Source organism: Gavia stellata, chromosome 4 (assembly GCF_030936135.1).
Source record: "Gavia stellata isolate bGavSte3 chromosome 4, bGavSte3.hap2, whole genome shotgun sequence".
Lineage (NCBI taxonomy): Eukaryota > Metazoa > Chordata > Aves > Gaviiformes > Gaviidae > Gavia > Gavia stellata.
In genome coordinates, this window is record NC_082597.1 from 2811738 (window position 1) to 2831474 (window position 19737).

At 42.5% G+C, this 19737-nt stretch overlaps 1 protein-coding gene across 1 annotated transcript in view; it reads right to left on the minus strand.

The window, feature by feature from the left end:
• EXOC4 (exocyst complex component 4) overlaps positions 1–19737 on the minus strand; it is a 413543-nt gene that overhangs the window by 295434 nt on the left and 98372 nt on the right. Inside the window, exons 8-9 of the mRNA XM_059816543.1 lie at positions 8827–8972; positions 3404–3492 (exon numbers count right to left, since the gene is read on the minus strand). Coding sequence (XP_059672526.1) covers positions 3404–3492; positions 8827–8972 — 235 coding nt within the window. The remainder of the gene's footprint in view (positions 1–3403; positions 3493–8826; positions 8973–19737) is intronic.

Sequence of the window (19737 nt, forward strand, 5' to 3'; positions counted from 1 at the left end):
GCCTCCAAGGAAGGAAAAGCTGGAGCGAGGACGTGTTAGCTCTCCACGCTGTTGGACCTACCAGCCAGGCAGCAACCTGCACGTTTGCTTCCACGGCACGGGGCTGCTTGCTCGGTACGTACTTTGCTTGATCCAGCCATGATACATGCTGCTTTTTGCTTAGTGGGTGGTTCGGGGACATAGGTAGGCACTGGTGGGTGCTGGGAAGAAAGAATTGAGGGGGATGAAGCAGGATTAAGAGACACGGTGAGAAGTCAAGGCTTCAGTCATTCCGCTGCTCATGGAATAAACCTATTTGTTTTTAAAATATACCTCCATTATCTACGACAGTCTATAAAAAGAACATCAAATTTGACAAATGGCAGGAGGGGTCCAACAAGGAAAATGTAAATTCCCCAGCCAGCACGTGGCCAAGACAGGCTCTTGGGGAAAAAAAGAAATAAGAAGCTTAATGTTGGTCATTACTCGTTTTGTACAGAAGAAACCACCTCTGACGTACTGCCGACAACAACCTGGGGCACCACATCTATGTTAGCCTAAAAGGAGATATTTCAGTTATGTACTTGCTTCCCCCCCCTTTTAAATGACAATTGTCGACTTGTGTGTCCAACTTCAAGGGAAAAATACATGGCCTAAGCCTTCCTCCTCCAATTTCAGTGGAATAAGACACAAGAATTAATCCTTCCATCTCTAAATCACTTACAGCAGGTCCCTTTCTCCCACTGAGGGAAAATGTGTGCCTTATGAACTGCACTATTTCGGTCCAAATGAAAGAGGTTAATGACAAAGCATCACTCTGATCTTCACACATTTTAAGGCTATTTAAATTAAATTCTTATTTCAAAAACTTGGCATGAGCCAAACTTGAAGTTCTTTTCTTTTTTTTTTTTAATGCATATGTTTCTTTGAAGATCTTTTCAGGAAAAAGATTTCCTAACAAGCCACCCTCCCCCTGCTGCCACTGAAACATCATCCCTGTGGATAAGGCTGTCAGGAAGAGAAACTGTGTGGCATTCACAGAAGAGAGTGTCACATGCCTGCCTTCCAGTAACCTGATTGAACAATTAAATTGTATTTCTCTTTAAAAGGGGTAACAAAAAATAAAAAAAAAAAAAATAAAATCAAAATGCAGATCTTGCTGTGGTCGGGGATTCGGGAAGATTAATGAGCTACCTAAAAGGGAACAGCAGCTCATAATAGAAAGAGAGGACAGTACATTTTTAACATAAAGTTCAAAGGGAAACTTTTCTTGATGGATACACTGCAAAGATTTCTCAGCAAAGTCATCTTATCTATTGTCCCTATTGACTCCCTACATTGACTTTTTGTCACCTATTGCATCACGTTCAAGCTCTTCCAATTCATCCAGAAAGGGCAATATAATCTTGTCCCTGTCCACACTAATTCCTATATTTTGTCCTTTACTTCTTTGTCAGCTCGTAAGCTTTGTTCTCTCCAACCCCGCGCTAGCTCAGCAGCTGGAAGCCTGCATAGCTGTCTTGCATCCTCCTCTCGAAAATGCTCACAATCTCCCGCTCATGACAAACGTTGCCTCAAGATTTGTCTTATATCAATAAGGAGTCACTCTTTCATGAAATCTGGCTGCGCCCATCAATAACGAGTTCTGAACCCAGGAAAGGAGCTATTTAAAAACAAATCCTCAGTTCAGCCTAACAGCAGCGGTAACCACAAAAATACCCAGATCTCAGCCACAAGGTACCTGGAAGAGGACACAGACATGGAGCGAGTCAATACTCTTCTCTACTGTGTTTTTAAAGCAACATGGACAACAGGTCCAGGGTGTGGAAGCAACTGGGAACAGCAGAAGGCAACGGAACTCATCCCAAAGAGACCTGAAATTGTTGAGGTAAGTGTTGCAGGATCCCTAATAGCCCCATCACTGCTCCAAACTTAGTGCTCTCAACAGCTTCAAAATTCTTGGCTTTGAACCCACATTTGTCCCATGCAGTTTGTAGCATAGAGCTATTAACTGCGGAGAAGGAACTAATTAAATCCTACTGCCCACTGGTGTAAGAAAATGATGGCGGAATATAACAGCTTACACTTTACAACATCCTACTGAACTGCATAACTACGTTCAGTTGATCCTGGGCACAAGAGCGTGTGACAGACTTTGAGGGTGAGAAACTGAGCCTCAAAACGTACAGAACTGTAAAAGCTAAACACCTTCCAAGTGTGTGTTGAAATGGTAACACCATAATTTAAAAGAAAAATATCTCTACTATATTTTATTCCTCTATGCTGTCAAATCACAGCATGGGCAAATGTCAACTTCAGTACGTCTTTATCTCAGATTCTGCCTCCATAGTCCATCCAAAAGTATCTGAATATTCACCATAAAGTGCATCATTATATCCTTAACCATCCATACTACGATCATCATTGTAGTCACCTAAGTGAAGCAATTTGTCCAAAAGAACACTGTATATCTCTCAACGCTTCTTCTCACAGTGTTGTGGGTTTAACTTGTCGCTGAGGACAACTAAGTTATAAAAGGTTGAAGGGAACACGAAGTAATCCAAAAATTCTCTTGTAAATTATGAAGCATCCTCAATTAAAAGCCAACTGAAAATTATCATGAGTAAGATTTCAAGGAGAAATTCTATCCTGTCCATCGCTGTAATATTTGAAGAGTATATATTATTTTCTTGTTATGATTAGCCCACTAAGAAACTAGAATAGATAATGCGAAAGAATTTAGTCCTGCTATACATTATCATGACAGCCTTAAGATTTTCCCTTGATTTTGCTCCCAAACCCAACACTTTTTTTGAATTAGACCATTCAGGAAAAAACCATGAAATGGTGCCATGCTCAGAGGAGAGAATACTTCTCTGTGTATATACAGCACTTGCCACAAGCAATATAAACCAGCAAGAGTAGTCCAACTCTTTAAATTCACCATTTTCAAGCACTCTGCAACTCTTCAAGTGTTGTACAACAGACACAGAATTGGTCACTTCAGTCCATACAACAGAAATGTGGAACTTCAAATATAAGATGGCTGAGCTTAGCTCCCAAAGCAATCCAGGGTAAGTATCACATTCAGCATATGGAGTAAGGAAATAAACTGCAGATAAGGAAGCAGACATTAGCTCCAAGTATCCAAAAGCAGCGTTCCTGGTGAGATTGTTGGCATTTCACCCATTGTTTTATGAATATCTTTTAAGACCTGGACCTCTAGCTGAAAATGCAGAGAGAATAAAGAGAAACTCTGCTGCTTCACAACATAACAAGAATAAACAGAGCTTATAAACTGGAGAGAAATAGCAGCCCGCGTGGCAAAGTAGAGAGGTATTAATACCCTGACGTAGCATGGACAGGATATTCAAGTTCCTGCAAAAGAGAATTATCCAAACTAGCACATGATCTATTTCCCCACCTTGAAGTTCTCCACTTCTGCTGTACAGCTCCCTTCTCTGCTCACGCAAATAGGCACTCATGCTAATAGCATGGGAGGAGGACTCAAACCTGTAATTAAAAAAAAAAAAATAAAAAAATCCCATCAGTTAGCCATCCATAGAAGCATCTTTCTTGTAAGCACCAGTCAGCTTTAAACAAAAAGGACTTCCCCACATGTTGGAGAAAAATTATCAAGGCAGACAAAAGCACATTTTTCCTATAAAGCTCCATCACTGATGCACCACATTCTGCCACCTCCGATCAACACAGCTCTGCCAACAACCACCCGTGACACAGACCTGCCCTCAAAGCACAGAAGTACCTGGGAGCACCCAGGCCATTTAAGTAGGAATGACCCCAAAAAACAGTAACATCCAAACCAAAGCCATAGGCTAGCACCATCTCAATTGCTACCTGACATATACATAAAAATTTAAAACTAATATTCTCCTGGAAACTAGGAAGCAATGAATCATTAAGCATTTATCGTATGGCTCTAATACTCCGCAAGGACCAATCTGGGAGTTGTGGTGAATGGAGCGAAATCCAGTTGGCAGCCGGTCACAAGTGGAGTCCCCCAGAGCTCAGTTTTGGGGCCGGTCTTGTTTAATATCTTTATCGATGATCTGGATGAGGGGATCGAGTGCTCCCTCAGCAAGTTTGCAGATGACACCAAGTTGAGAGGGAGTGTTGATCGGCTGGAAGGCAGGAAGGCTTTGCAGAGGGATCTGGACAGGCTGGATCGATGGGCCCAGGCCAATTGGATGAGGTTCAACAAGGCCAAGTGCCGGGTCCTGCACTTGGGTCACAACAACCCCAGGCAACGCTCCAGGCTTGGGGATGAGTGGCTGGAAAACTGCCTGGCGGAAAAGGACCTGGGGGTGTTGATTGACAGCCGGCTGAAGATGAACCAGCAGTGTGCCCAGGTGGCCAAGAAGGCCAACAGCATCCTGGCCTGTATCAGAAATGGTGTGGCCAGCAGGAGTAGGGAGGTGATCGTGCCCCTGTACTCGGCTCTGGTGAGGCCACACCTCGAATCCTGTGTTCAGTTTTGGGCCCCTCACTACAAGAAGGACATTGTGGTGCTGGAGCGTGTCCAGAGAAGGGCGACGAAGCTGGTGAGGGGTCTGGAGCACAAGTCTTGTGAGGAGCGGCTGAGGGAACTGGGGTTGTTCAGTCTGGAGAAGAGGAGGCTGAGGGGAGACCTTATCGCTCTCTACAATTACGTGAAAGGGGGTTGTGGTGAGGTGGGTGTTGGTCTCTTTTCCCAAGTGACAAGGGATAGGACAAGAGGAAATGGCCTCAGTCTGCGCCAGGAGATGTTTAGGCTGGATATTAGGGAAAACGTCTTTACTGAGAGAGAGGTGAAGCATTGGAACAGGCTGCCCAGGGAGGTGGTGGAGTCACCATCCCTGGAGGCGTTCAAGGAACATGTGGACGTGGCATTGTGGGACACTGTTTAATGGGCATGGTGGTGTTGGGTTGATGGTTGGACTTGATGATCTTAAAGGTTTTTTCCAACCTTAATGATTCTGTGAGAGGCAGAGGCAAATATTTTCCAACTACTGTAGCCCCATAAACATGATTTTTGCCTTTGAAATTAAAAGGCCACAGACTGGGCGCTGACCTGACACCACAAGGACTCAGGACAGCTCTGGGCTTGCTATGGCTGGAGCTGGATCTCCCTGTGACCACAAGTGTCCCATGGCCCAGGACTCATTCCCAACCTGTCCAAACTCAGTGCTGGGGACACCCCGCACAGCCAAGGGCTGCCACCCCGGGCTGACACTGCCCAGCAAACACCAGATCCTTGTGTGCCCGGTCTGGGTGCTGGGCAGCTTGGCCACCGGTGCCAAGGACCAGGGAGAAGGAAGCATGCTGTGGGAACAAAACACCTTGAAATAACCCAAGTGGACACAAGACTTAGAGGGAAAGCATCTTTCACGAACACCAAACTCCTCAAGGTGAAGACCTCAAGATGTCGATGATTTGCTTTAACACCCCTCGCCCCCTCCCCAACCCTTCTGCTAAGGAAGACTGAATCAGCCTTAGTGCCGCCCAGAGGGACACTGGAAACATAAGCATCATACCAGAGAAAAGGGGAAAGCTTCTGTAAGCTTTCTTGTGTGACAGTGTTAAGGTTATTACTATTAATGAGGCTTTTCTGCTTTAATTTGGACTGGGAGTGTTAGTATTATTGCAACTGAACTAATAACAATCTATCACAATACAACAAACACTTAAGACTTTAATTAAATGAACAGTAAATTCTTGGCTCCGTATTTATGATGTGCTCCCTTTTGCCCCTTATGAGATATTAAGCGTAACACTATCGCCATGGCCCAGAAGACTTCTCCAGGCATCAAAACCAGCAGCTTCAGGTCAAGGCAAACTACAGCAATAAACCTCAGTCTCCTGCTTGAGACAGCGACTCAGATTATTCCTCAGAGCCCTGCGCTGGCTTTTGCTGCAGGATCTCATCACATTCGCTTCTTTCTCACAGCCATCCAGTTACATTCCCCTATTTCCCCTCCTCTGCTGTCTCCTTGATCTGCCCTTCTCCCACGTTCCTCCTTACACTTAACTCCTCTACTCTTGTAACTCCTTTCCCCATGCTGATCCTCCCACAGCAAAGCTTTCAAAATACTTTTGTTTTACATGGAATTACACATAATTACAGCCAAGCCTGAGACTTATATATTGGGTGTTGAACATCTGCTCATACAATTCACTCCTTTCCCACCAATACCCAATTTCCATCTTGCAAATCTGATCTGGAGGGAGATGGCAACCTGAACGTGCACTTGGCTACCTTTTGGAAGAGAAGAAAGCCAGGTTTATGATGGCGTGAACTATCTGATTTCCCAAAGTACCCCTCACCTGAAGTTCTCTTTTTTAAGCCTACGTTAAACAACTAAATATATCATGACTTTTTTTATTAAATTACACCCATTTTAAAGATAGGGAAACAATGATTCAAAGTCTCTTCCAAATGCTAGCTACAGATTTCCAGACAGCACGACACAACTGAGTTCTCATTCTTCCCACTATTGCTAGAACACACAACCAGCAAAAGTACATAGTATTTATAAAATTAGCTTACAGCAAGCTATCACAGGACACGGCACAATCACCTGCATCCACCTGTGAGTAAAACGTGAGGTGAAGCCCTGCCCTAAGACACTTCTGAAGTGAGGAATTAAATGCAGATATTCTGATGACAAGTAGAAGTCTCCTCTGATTTGGACGGAGCTAATGGAAAAGCAAGAAGAGCCTTGCAGCCTGGCACGACATGCATTGAAGATGGGAGAGGAGACAAGAATAACACTCCATCAAACATGTACATCCCTCAGTGGACTGAGAAATTCCATTTCAACGGAGATTTCCATAGATATAGTGACAGCTGACAGAAGACAGATAGCCAAATAAGAGATCCCAATAAGTGCTGCTGTCACTGCGGTGATGGCAATGACTTGGTGACAAGACCATGAGTGGTAAGAGACATGCTGCTCCCATGAGGTTATGCACCTTTGCTTTAAACAATTATACCCACCTTCACTCTCTGCTGATAGCCTAATATACAGCCTTAAACTGCTGTGGGTGAAACAGAGCATCCTAATTCCTCCAACTTAAATGGTCCAAGTACACCCAGGAACAGACACAACATGAAAAGGGCTGCTCAAGCCCTATTTTGCTCCAATATACATCTGCAAGTCAGAGTAAATTCAAAGAGAGCAATTCTCAACCTAAACAGCCACGTAAATAAAAGGGCAGAGGGGAATAACCGGGGGCTGACAGGGGCGGGAGGCACCTCTGAAATCCTCCAGGCAACAGTTAACCTTCTAATAACAGAGGATTACATAGCTCATCCTGTGAGAGGGAGAGAGGGCAGCGCAGGAGACATCAATTTCTAACTGGGGCCTTAGGTACTGTGAGAATACAGCCACCAGATACCCATGCCCATGGGGCAAAGCACAGGGAGAGTTCTGGATAATCAAGAAAAAAAAAGACCTCAACAAACAATCTGTAAAGAGGAGGCAGAACACAAAACTCCCCTCCCACTTGCCCGAAACAGCCGCTTACTCTCAGCCTTTCCCATTACTGAAGTTCCTGCATTATTTCCCTGCCATATAACGATCTACCTCCAATCACAAATGAGGGGTTCTTTTATTAAAAAAAAAAAAAAAAAACCAACACACCCAGTCTTCATGGAGCCCCATCTCCAGTAAAATAAAGGATGAAAACACCACCTCACTTCCAATCGCTCCCCCTCCAGCAAATATTCCACTGTATTTTTTTAACCTTGGACTCTCTCGACTCTGGAGAGCAGAGCCTCGTAAGGCTAAGCACTGCTCGGCTGGGTAGTGAAAGACAGCCCAAGCCCTGCAGCAGCTTATAGCCCAGAGGGGTGCTGAGGACCCATCAGATACACTGCTCCTGCTGCAGCTGAGCAGAGTTAAAAGGTTAATGCCTCAAGCTGCTGGTAACTCTCTACCACTGCTCCACCCTGCCATTCCCTTGAATCCACCGTGAAACTCGCTTGTTCCCTCACCAACTGTTTTTGAACAATCTCATTGTAAAAAAAAAAAAAAAAGTAATTTAAAAGATTATTTTGGTGGTACGCAGTTAGGGAGCAACCACACACGCAGTTCAGCTAGCAGAGCTGAGGAAGCTGTAATCTTTGAACCTGGAGCACCCGCTGTCAAAACAGCACATTTTGGTACCCCCCAAAATCTTCAAGAGGCCAAAGAGAATGACTAACACATGTAGTCGTGGGAAGAGATGAAAATTCAGCACAGCTCCCCTGAATGTAGGTGTAATAACCATCTCTCCTCTCCTAACAGTGCTGCTCACCAACAACTCCTGCTCACCAACAACTCCTCCTCATTTCTTATTCTTGCACATCAAATTTGTTCCCCCAAATCCTTCCCTTGGCCACCTAGCCTCTCACCCTCTCTCTCACACTTTTCTCCCAACCACTTAATTCTTTCTACTCGGAACGCTGAATTAAAGGAGTTAGTGATAGGATTAACCACTTAGTCTATCTAGTAATTATACAGTTATCTTAATTCTCTTTGTCCAGCCTCCTTTATCACTCTCTTTAACAGGTCCTGAATTTACCGTGGACAAAAGACAGGCATAATATATCAGTGCACGCTTTGCGGCAGCTTGTATAATGGGATCCCAGTCCCAAGATGTGCCCTGGAAAGAGATACACTTTAAAAACCAGCAATGAATCCGTAACAGATATCTTACTGAGGCTTCAGCTTTGGGCATTAAATCTCCATCTCAGAACTTACACTCCTCTCACACTGTGAAACTGCGATTAGCAGCCAGTGTCGTGCAGTACTTGAGGGACCAAAGACAGCTTAGGCACAGCTTTAACACTGTCCCAGCACTCACTTGAACAGAGGGTTTTTAGGTCTTTGCGGTTTCTTCTTTGCGAAGAACGCTGCAAATTCTCTCCCAGAGCTGGCGTAGCTAAGCTGGGTGGACGGCTCCGAGGCGGTGCGGGTGTTCTTCATATCCAGATACTCTGTCAGCAGCATCTGCAAACAGAAGGAAGGGGAACTCAGCATTCAAAATAAAACAGCATTATAATGTAACTTGAATGTCTAAGATCTTTAGGTAGTCTATAAGACTGGAAAATTAATAACAATCTCAAAAATTCTAGTTAACAGAAACCCAGCTTTATTTTCAGAAATGTGATCCTCATGACTTACGTGCCACTGTCACTAATTTGGTAAAAGCTCGTTTTACATTACTTGACCAACTCAATCGGCTACAACACCCGGATGGTACCAAAGGTATCTTGCAAGAAGTCCCCACTCCTCCCAAAACTGATTCTTTCAGCAGCAGCAACAGGGAGACGGTGGGTGGGTTTTTGGCTGGCCTTTACAGACTGATTACATACCACAGCTCTTAAAAACATACAGGTTAGCAGTACTGGTCTGTTCTGTTACAAAAGCATATTTTATATATGCGTATGCATGCCTATATATTTTCTATATATTTATATGTAGAAATATAAAACATCCATGCGTGTGTTCGGGTGCACGTGCTGCAGGTCACGTATGCTGTTGGAAAAAATCCCGGGAATGTCGCAAAAATTGCCCTTTAATAGCTCCCAAACCAAACGCTCTGCTTTTACCGTTGAAAAGACGAATTCCCACAGCCGTCAATTCTGCCAGCATAGTTTAAGATTGATTTTCCTCTAGCCCAGTACACTCAGGAAGGGGTTGGGGGGTCCCTTTTTGAGACCAGGGTCCCCTTTGTGAAACCCTTGCAGCCCTGAGTGGTGGCCCGATACTTGATGCTGTTTAAGCAACTCCCCGTTGCAGAAGCAGAAACAGATTTCAAGTCATTCACTTTTAATTTCCTTGTGTCTAAAGATGGAAAGAAACCCCTTAAAAATTAACTTTTGTCAGTGCATTCAGAAAGTCTCTATTTATTTTCAGAAAACTCTACCTACTTGGAGGCTATTAGTAATGTGTTCCATTTTAATAATTAGCTAGTCAAAGCCCATCAAAGAGAGTTGTCTGTAATGAAAGGAATACATCAGTACTGTGCTGTCTAGGTTTAAACAAATTACATAGGAATAAATATCTAGGCAAATGGTATCATGCCCCTAATTAGAAACAATTCAGGATAGCTTGGGAAAGAAAAGAAATACAAACACAAAGCAACTTCAACTCCTAAAACATCTCAATTAAAACTTTACCTGAGCGCAAGCTTTTAAAATGCATGCTTATTGTTAAGAGTAAAAATAATCACCGCGCTAATTTTTAACAGTAATTTACCAAATCCGTTTGTATTTGCGTATTTGCATTTCATCTTCTCGACTTGAATTAACAACCCTAAAATCGCCACAAAAACGTAATTAAACCCTCAAACTTAATCAAGTTTAAAAAAAAAGAAAAACACTTAGCAATTTGTTCTCCCATTATGGATGAAACCTATTTATAATGGCTTGCACGACTCTGATGTCACTTTATATCCAGGACTAGGAAACGTAAAGCCTCTAATACAGCACATGGCTCCAAGATTACAATAAGCCAACAGAGGTTTCAGCTAGGAACATAACGAATTATCCCTGTTGGTTAAAAAGTGAAATAGAGAAATAAAAGATGAATTTGTGGTTAGATATTCAGGACAGTTCTGAAAACAGCACAGATCAGGAAAAAGAAGAGACAATTATTAATTTCTGGTATTACTAGATAGGCATGGCAGGATGGTTAGACGCAAGGCTCTCAAATAGTAAAAAGCTGTAAAAGAAGTGAAAATAGCTGGTTTTGATAACTATTCTCGAAGTTCATCTTTAAGTTATAAAATTCGGGCATAGCAGAAACCGTGCTAGACAGATCAAAGCTCTTTCCGCTCCAGTGCCCTGTATTCAACAGTTACACAAATTCTTCAGAATGAAGTAATTAAGTGTAAGCATGGCTGAGCAGTTACAATAGACAGCCCAGCAGGAGAGAAGTTAAGACAGGAGAGATCTTCAACACACAGTACATTTGGCTTCTAAATACAGCATGAAGATTAAAACCATTATAATTTTTAAGCAATATGATGAACATGTGGGCCGGTCTGAAAATCTTGCCAGCTTCTTACCTCAAAAACCAGCCTGAAGTCTTTGTTTCTCATTGTGTTGTGCAATGCATGGCCTTCACCCAATGTCATCGGCCTCAATTTATTCCCTACGTCTGGACACTCAAAGCTATCTCATAGTCCTAATAGAGGATTTTAGTAAGAACTGTATTTCAGTGTTAGAACTTGTGGCCTGGCTGTGTACTTATTAAAAGCCACAGCAAGCTAGAACTTTTAAACCCACTGAAAAGAAAAGAAAAACCAGACATTTCCCTGCCTAAGCGAAGCGGAGCTTGCCTTAACCAGCGAAGTAAGGGATTTCATGATCTGGTCCCGTAACACCTGATTAGTAGTTGCGAAGCCATCAATCAAAAACCTTGTTAGACATTAATCACATGGACATACAGCAAGATTTACGAGTGACTGTAAAGTTTGCAACATCCCATTCATCTATAACAAGGACTTTTGACTTTCTGTTCAGTGGTTGAATTCTGCCGTCTGTGTAGTATATTTACATCAACGTCAAAGAAATAAAGCCATACATAAAGCAAGAGAACAAAGCACTCTTTCTCCAACTGCTCTTTGGAAATGAAAATGAATATAAATGTTTTATTAAAAAAGCAATATTTATGGATTTGGAGGCTTAATTAAATTCTCAAATTTCAAAAGGTCATATCAGTACGTGCAGCCTGTCTATCACGTCGATCTGATACAGCTTGCTCTACACTACCTTTCTGAACTGCAACGGGGCAAGAACAAACTTCCTACTGTGTCTGACTGCTGCTTGCACTTGCTGCGACTCTCCACATTTTTGTTCTTTGGCTGAGCCCCACGAGAAGTTCTGTAAGTCGTTATGTCTTATCATGCTCGAGATTGACCTATGAACAAAGCATGGGTGATAAAACATGCCTGGCCACAGGGCGACAGCTAAATTCATTCATTATTTGTACCTCTTGTGAGGTTTAAGAAAGGAGGCCTGAGCTGTGAATAAGCTCTATTCCATCTATTATAAAGCTGTAAAAGGTATTTCACATCCTCATATACTCTGAATTAAGACAGATGCTGCAGTGTGAACAGTTTGCTCCATCAGAAAATCATGACAGTTTCAAACTCTACACCACCAACACCGGTTTTCATTATGCCTTCGTATATTTGGGGCATCCAGAAAATCAAATTAAAACTAACACCATACCAGGAATTTTGCAAGGGTAAATGGGATGACCAGGTCATTACTGGCCTCTCCACCTCATATTGATCAGAGACAAAAACCACAGAACAGATGATAGAAGAGACTATTAAAAAAGAATTAAGGAAGAATAATAGAATTCATGCCCAGCGACATGGATTTACAGAACACCGATCTTGGCTAACCAGCATTCTTATGATGATGACGAATTTAGCTTTAAATAAACAGAGAGATGAATTTATATTTCCACCAAGGATCTGACAAAAGCCAAAACACTAGAAGTCAGCACAGCATCTACTAAAAGAAAAACAGGCAGGCACAAGACAAGATCCTTAACATATCGCTAGCAATGAGGAAACCACCAATATTGGATTTTGCAAGGTCCCAGAAATCTTAATTCCTCTGAACTCTCTGAACCTCTGAATTCCAAGGGAAATACAAGACAATTCCAGAGCCCCTCTCTTTGGTTGGATAGAAATTTCCTTATTTCCAGCCTAAGTTGGGTCTGTTTTCATTTTTAAAACAACAGGAATTAGAAGAAGCTTAATCAGACAACGAACACACATACAAGAGCGGCTGCAGCAACCATTTCAAATTCCCATTTCAAACTCCTATGAAAACAATGACTGCAGAACGTTTATAAATTATAATGTTTTGGAGGAAAAGTGGTAAATAATAAAGTGAACACAGCATTAACAAAATAATACAATTTTCCTTTTTATTATTATTATTTTTCATAATATAATCAATCTACTGTAAGAATTTCAATGTCACCAGAGGTAAATCACTACATCTAGGGAAAAAAATATTAAAGCCATGATCTATAGGATTATTGTGTAAAGCAGTAACTCTAGCCAGTTTGGGAATACTGAAGATAATCAACAGCAGAGAAGGTCCCACTGTGACGATGGGTATTAAGTACCTAATTAGAAATGGCTATATAAAGCAGAGAGCTTTGTCAGAAGTAAAAGTTTACAGCATTGCTCTGCATTGGTCTCACATCTGGAATGCCAAACAAAACCCTGGCATTCATAAACAAAGAGAGATCAGGGAAAAAGCGGGTGGAAGGGTGCACAAAAGCAGCCTGGAAGTTATTAAAAGGCTGGAAGGCACAACTTACAGCAAAACACCGAGAAGCCAGGAGCTCAGTCTTGTTAGCTTAGCGAAGCGAAGGCTAAGAGGTTACTGGATCAGTCTGCAAGCATGCAACACAGAGGGCACAGAACTGATGAAAAAAAATCTTCACTAATGAATTTTTTAAAAAAATCCAAAGGCCGGAAAGTTGAAGCTGGGGAGGCTTTGACGAACAGTTAGGCATTTATTTCCAGAGCATAATTAATCACTTACATCAAAGGTTACACTGTATTGTCTGTCACTGATTTTTTTAATTTGCCCCAGTCAAGACTGGATGCCTTCCTAAAGCACGTGCCCTCTTTCAAACAGGAATTAATTCAAGAAAGTACCATAGCTTGTTTTACGCAGAGGTCAAACGAGAAGATCACAACAGCTCCTTATAATCTGGGGATCTTAATAAAGCCGTCGCACCATTCAGTGCCAGCTCGCAGGCTCCTGCACGAAGGAACCATTAGTGTTCAAAGTACTACTGCTGCACAGCACCTTTAGTTACCATTTCGAGTTGACATAGGACATAAAAAGCAGCTACTGGTAACGTTCCTGTTGGCTGAATGAGTTTGCGCTAGCGGAAACTTCTCACCCGGGCCTGTCTTTGGCAACCGCAGGGCATGAGACTACAAATGAAGATCACCTTGCTTGTACTTTGAGGAAACACTAAGAGTCAAAAAACGCACGTAACTAATACTCTCACCATCTGAGAATGTCTCTAGTTTTTTGCTATGCAGTACTGGCAACTGAAAACAAGATTTCTTTTCAGTTTATTGCTCTGACACACTGGGCAGCTGCAGAAATGTTGGCACTTCTGCTTTACTGATGCACTGTGAACTCCTCCTGAGTTGTATCAGCCTCTGAGAAGTCTTTGGAGTTACATTTTAGTTAGACCTAGCAGGAGGAACCAAAAGCCGAGCTTATAAAGCAGAAGAGAGATTTCCTAATGGGATTTCAATGAGGAAAGTTGGTTAAAAACCGAAGTGCAGATTCAAATTATCCTACATCCCCTAGTTCAGCAGGGGTGCACGGAGATGCCCGGTGACAGCAAACCACGGTGCATGCATTAAGGAAAGGCACAACATTCCTTAGCAATGATGATATCCAGATGTAAATGGTTTCAGGGGCAATGAATCCTGAATTAAGAAAAAAGAAAAAGCTGGGAGTTCAAGTCGGATGCACTACTGTGACATGCACTTACTTCTCTGTAAACATATGAAATGAGGCGTCATTCTTGAAGCTCTGGAGATGGGAGGTAACTACTAGTGAAGTGCCAGAATACGGCAAGAAAAGCAGTGGCACTCTACGCGAGACAGTAGTCTATAGATAATTACCCAGTAATTTGCTGTATCAAAATTACTAATAATTAAAATGCTGCAGTAATCATGGAATTTAACAGGAAAAAAAAAGTAACAGTTGAATTCTAAGAGCACTGAGCTTTCTGCGTAAGTTGTACCACATCAAGAACAGGAGCCGAATACACACATGGCAAATACGACAAAGGACAACGCAATAAGGTAAGTCTGAAAGAACAAAAACAATTTTTAGGTGCCGTGAATACTGTTTAATGCTGCACAACCTGCTTTATCTAATCCTCTTGTCGCCCATGAAATTAATTTAACTGAAACATAATAATAAAAACCCTTCCAGAATTAATTCTCTCAAGGCATTGCCCAATTCCATTATTGTACAAGCAGCAAGAATTCCTTTTGTTTTTCATTTTTGGGAAAAAGTAAAAAATAACCCCAGAACTATTTAGATAATACTATCATTGCCAGTGCTACTACGTTCATTATCAAGGCTAATTGTCAATTAGTGCAACTATTACTGTAGACATGTGAATGTGCATCTACCTCCAGGGAGGAAGGCAGGGAAGGAACAAACCTCATAACTACTTTAAAAACACAACTTCTTAAAAGCTGTTTTAATTGGCAATGAATCGTACACCTGCTTGGGTTGCTTTGGAGAGTTTAAAACCAGAACCTTTTCATTTCACAAGCTTTTGATAACACATGCATGGACTTTATAACCTCAGCACCACAGGCTCTGACTCTGCTTGGTGTATGAAGTCACTTGAGACATATATACTAATATAACGGGTTTCACAGTTGCTAGCACAGCAAAAGGAGAAACCACAATGTGCTGTCAGAGCCGTCAACATCAGGCTGTGGGTTCCTCGAACCAGCCAGCACTCATTTCAGTTTGCCACTCTTTACGCAAGCTGCCACAACAGCTTACACATCTATCAGTAAAGGGACTTCGGTTCAGTAACAAGCGCTCAGCATAACGATTTAAATAGCGGTGTTTTCTCCAAGTGTTTGCTAATTAACCCTCTGATGTATCAACACCCCTGTGACATATCATTATCTGATTGAACAGATTTAAAGTGAAACCCTGGTGCCGCTACAAGCGCCAAGACAAACATCGCTGACGTGTACAGGGCAAGGTTTGCATCCACTGACTTTCTCAATTGCTGAGAGCACGAGAGATTGTGTCTTACCGCTGACAAACACACAAGATAAAAGGCCTCTTATTGTTACTAGCTTTACCTCACTCCCCTGTGCCACATTGATATTAGAAGTTTCATCTTAACTTAGACTTGTGGCTCAGAAAATAAGCAGCTAAAAGAAAAAGCTGCTGAGAGACTACGGCAGGTAACCTTACCTTCTGCAAGATGTGAGCAGGTACGTGATGCTGAAAGAGGGCTGCCTCTTCTCCGAGTCCTCAAGGGGGGCTTTGCAATTGCTTTCTAACTTTAGTGGCTTTAATAGCCATATAACCAACAATCCAGTGCCAGCTCATACAAAGGTACATGAAGAAGGTCATCTCCAGTTTAGTGATGTATAAAGTTTTAAGACATTTTCACTGAAATATAGTCATCTGCCCTTCACAAGGAAGAACGGGAGCTGGGCTGTCCTTTTCTTCCCAGTTTTCCCAGCACTTCTGCGTTTTATTTATTTATTTCAATAAAAGAGGAAGAAATACTGACAACAAATTTAAGCTACCCATAGTCAACTTGAATAACTGGGTCATAAAACGAACGGACAACATTTAATTTTCTCCAGGCACATCAGCTGTTCTGCAAATACAGATTATGCTAGCAGAAACGATCCGAGTAACAAGGCCGCTTTCTCATTTTAGTATCAGGCTCTTATCACCAAAACAAAACACAAAACAAAACAGAAAGAAGGTGGGCGGCACGGGGAGCCAGTCAGGATTATTCATTGCCTTCAAAGAAAATCCATGTTCTGATGCTGCTTCCATAGTAAAGCAGGCGTTTCATCTGCACGACGACAACTGGAAACGGCAAAACCTACATATTTAACACAACTTGGAGGGTTTTGGTTGAATATTGCACAACGCTTCGGGAGAAAAAGAAATCACAGAATCATTAAGGTTGGAAAAGACCTGTAAGATCATCAAGTCCAACCATCAACCCAACCCCACCATGCCCACTAAACCGTGTCCTGAAGTGCCACATCAACACGTTTTTTGAATGCCTCCAGCGATGGTGACTCCACCACCTCCCTGGGCAGCCTGTTCCAATGCTTTAAATCCTTCTGCAATTTTTGACAACTAAACCCAGTTGGGCTCTGGGCAGTAACTTGTAATTCTTAGGACTGTTTGATGACTAAATAAAAACATACGTGTGTGTCTATGTGTATAAATATACATGTGTGTGTATATGTGTGGATTTATATATATATATATATATACACACATACATGTATATCTTTAGCACATGGTCCTTCTCATATGATTGATGAGAACTTGTTAAATACCTATGGTCCAGTACAAGCCAGAGGATGGCTGACCAGCCAGCTGTATTCCAAAATGGACCAAAAAGCAATGAACTTCATCAGAAAGGCGTAATTATCACCTGCTTCATAGATGGCACAAAATGAAGTCTTTCCCTGCAAGATTAAAACACGCTGTCTTTCAATTTGACTGGGCTTTCTTCTGTTCATGTAGCATATAAAAAGGTCAAGGAGGAGTGTAAGAGTTGAACAGGTACCTGAGTGCAGATTTCTGCTCTGCAATTATAATTTAGCTAAGCTTCACTGGTTCTGCTCATTTTGGAGGTGGGGAGGATACAGGTAGAAACTTATGTTTATAACGGAAGCAAAGCTGAACATTTTTAAATCACAAAGAAAGAGGATATATTCACTCACGTTTAATGTCTGCTATACACCCACCTTTCAGAGCATCCTCTGTCTCAGGGAAGAAATGTGCAATTCTAACGCACAGGAGAAACAGTGCTACGCTTAACCCAACTGATCTGAGCTTCTGCTACTCAAACTGGCACATACAACACAGCGGCAGCGAAGGGAGGAAAAGGCAGCATGCTGTTTAAATACCAACCATGTTAACTCATGGATTATACAGCACACTTCATGTATTTCATGCCTTCAACTAATTGCTTAAGACATCCTGCTATAGTGTGGATGGTAACAGTAGTGTGCCCTCAGTCTTCATTAAATGCCAGCTCTTAATAACAGACTCCAAAAGGGCTTTAATTGCATTTACTCGCAGCTCCTGAACTTTAAAAGTTGTTAATCAGATTTCTATGTAAATGGAATGACGATTAAAGGTTAAGTACAGGTTTCTGAAATTTCAGCAGTTGAAGACGCATTGCCCTTACCAGGAAAGAGAAACTACCAGCCTTGACAGGAACTAAACATCTTAATTAAATACTCAGAAGTACAGTACTTATTTCTGCGTGAAGTTCTATTTTCAAATGTCAAACTTAATCAGGCACTTGACAAAAACGTGCAATATCCCTACAGCACAGAACAAAAATGTCTTGGGATTCTTCCCTGAGGAAACACCTGTACATGTCCAAATCCTCAGCTGCCCACCAAATTCAAGTTCTCCAGGCTACTTGTCCCAAACAACAAGAAGGAAAGTTTTATGGCTCTAAAACTGCAGGAGCTCAGTTGAGAAATAGGATACAACATTTTTCAAGATGTCAGCTTTTCTCCTGTTTGCTCAGTTTATCCCTGTAACAAGCGTCATGCTGCCAAATAAACATAAGGGCCCTCATAAATCTGACTTGCAGAGATTTATTTCCCTAGAGGGTACAGCCCATCAATTATCACCAGTCAAAAGTATAAAAACTTCTTCGTCAGCAGTAAATTTAGAACGTCTGTACGGCGCTCTGTAAGCGGCTTGTTGCTCTGTGTTTTGGTGCCGAATACTACTGAGAGCATCCAGGCGTGCTGCCTTCTGCTCCTGAACTTGAACCCTGAGCTACCCCAGACACTCACACTGACGGAGCAGTTCAAGCCCTGTGCTCCCTCTCTCGTGCTGCCGCTGGTAATTAATTTACCTCCCATATTCGTATCCTATGGACTCATTACAACAAATACACAATCTGAATACTCCAGTCAGACAGAAGCCCAAGCCCCGTTTGAAACCTGACTTGCGATTTATTCCAATTAACTAGGATTCCAGTCTCCAATTTCAATTAATTTGCATAAATATATGAATTTTGTTGCGCTTGCATAGGGGGCTGTACAACAGTCATAAACATACGTAAATGGGATCCACAATAGGATACTTTATGCCAAAACATTACAAAATAAGAAGTCTTTCATCCAATTTGGGGTTTAAATTCTGATCTGAGCGAACAGCAACTGCACCTGGGATTATCTCAGAGGCTGAATCAGGGGCTCCAGGACCACAGACTTTTACCTCAGGTCATACAGACATTGGGATCAACTGCCAGAGAGACTGACCCATCTATAGAATCACAGAATCATTCAGATTGGAAAAGACGTTTAAGATCATCAAGTCCGACTGCAAACCTAACCCAGCCCCTAACCATGTCCCAAAGCGCCTCATCCACAGGTCTTTTAAATACCTCCAGGGATGGTGACTCCACCACCTCCCTGGGCAGCCTCTTCCAAAGTCTGACAACCCTTTCAGTGAAGAAACTTTTTCTAATATTCAATCTAAACCTCCCCTGGTGCAACTTGAGGCCATTTCCTCTTGCCCTGTTGCTTGACACTTGGGAGAAGAGACCAACACCCACCTCACCACAACCTCCTTTCAGGCAGTTGTAGAGAGCGATGAGGTCTCCCCTCAGCCTCCTCTTCTCCAGACTGAACAACCCCAGCTCCCTCAGTCGCTCCTCATCAAACTTGTGCTCCAGACCCCTCACCAGCTTCGTCGCCCTTTTCTGGACACGCTCCAGCACCTCAATGTCCTTCTTGGAGTGAGGGGCCCAAAACTGAACACAGTATTCGAGGTGTGGCCTCACCAGCGCCGAGTACAGGGGCACGATCCCCTCCCTGCTCCTGCTGGGCACACTGTTTCTGATACAGGCCAGGATGCCGTTGGCCTTCTTGGCCACCTGGGCATACTGCTGGCTCATATTCAGGCAGCTGTCGACCAACACCCCCAGGTCCTTTTCTGAG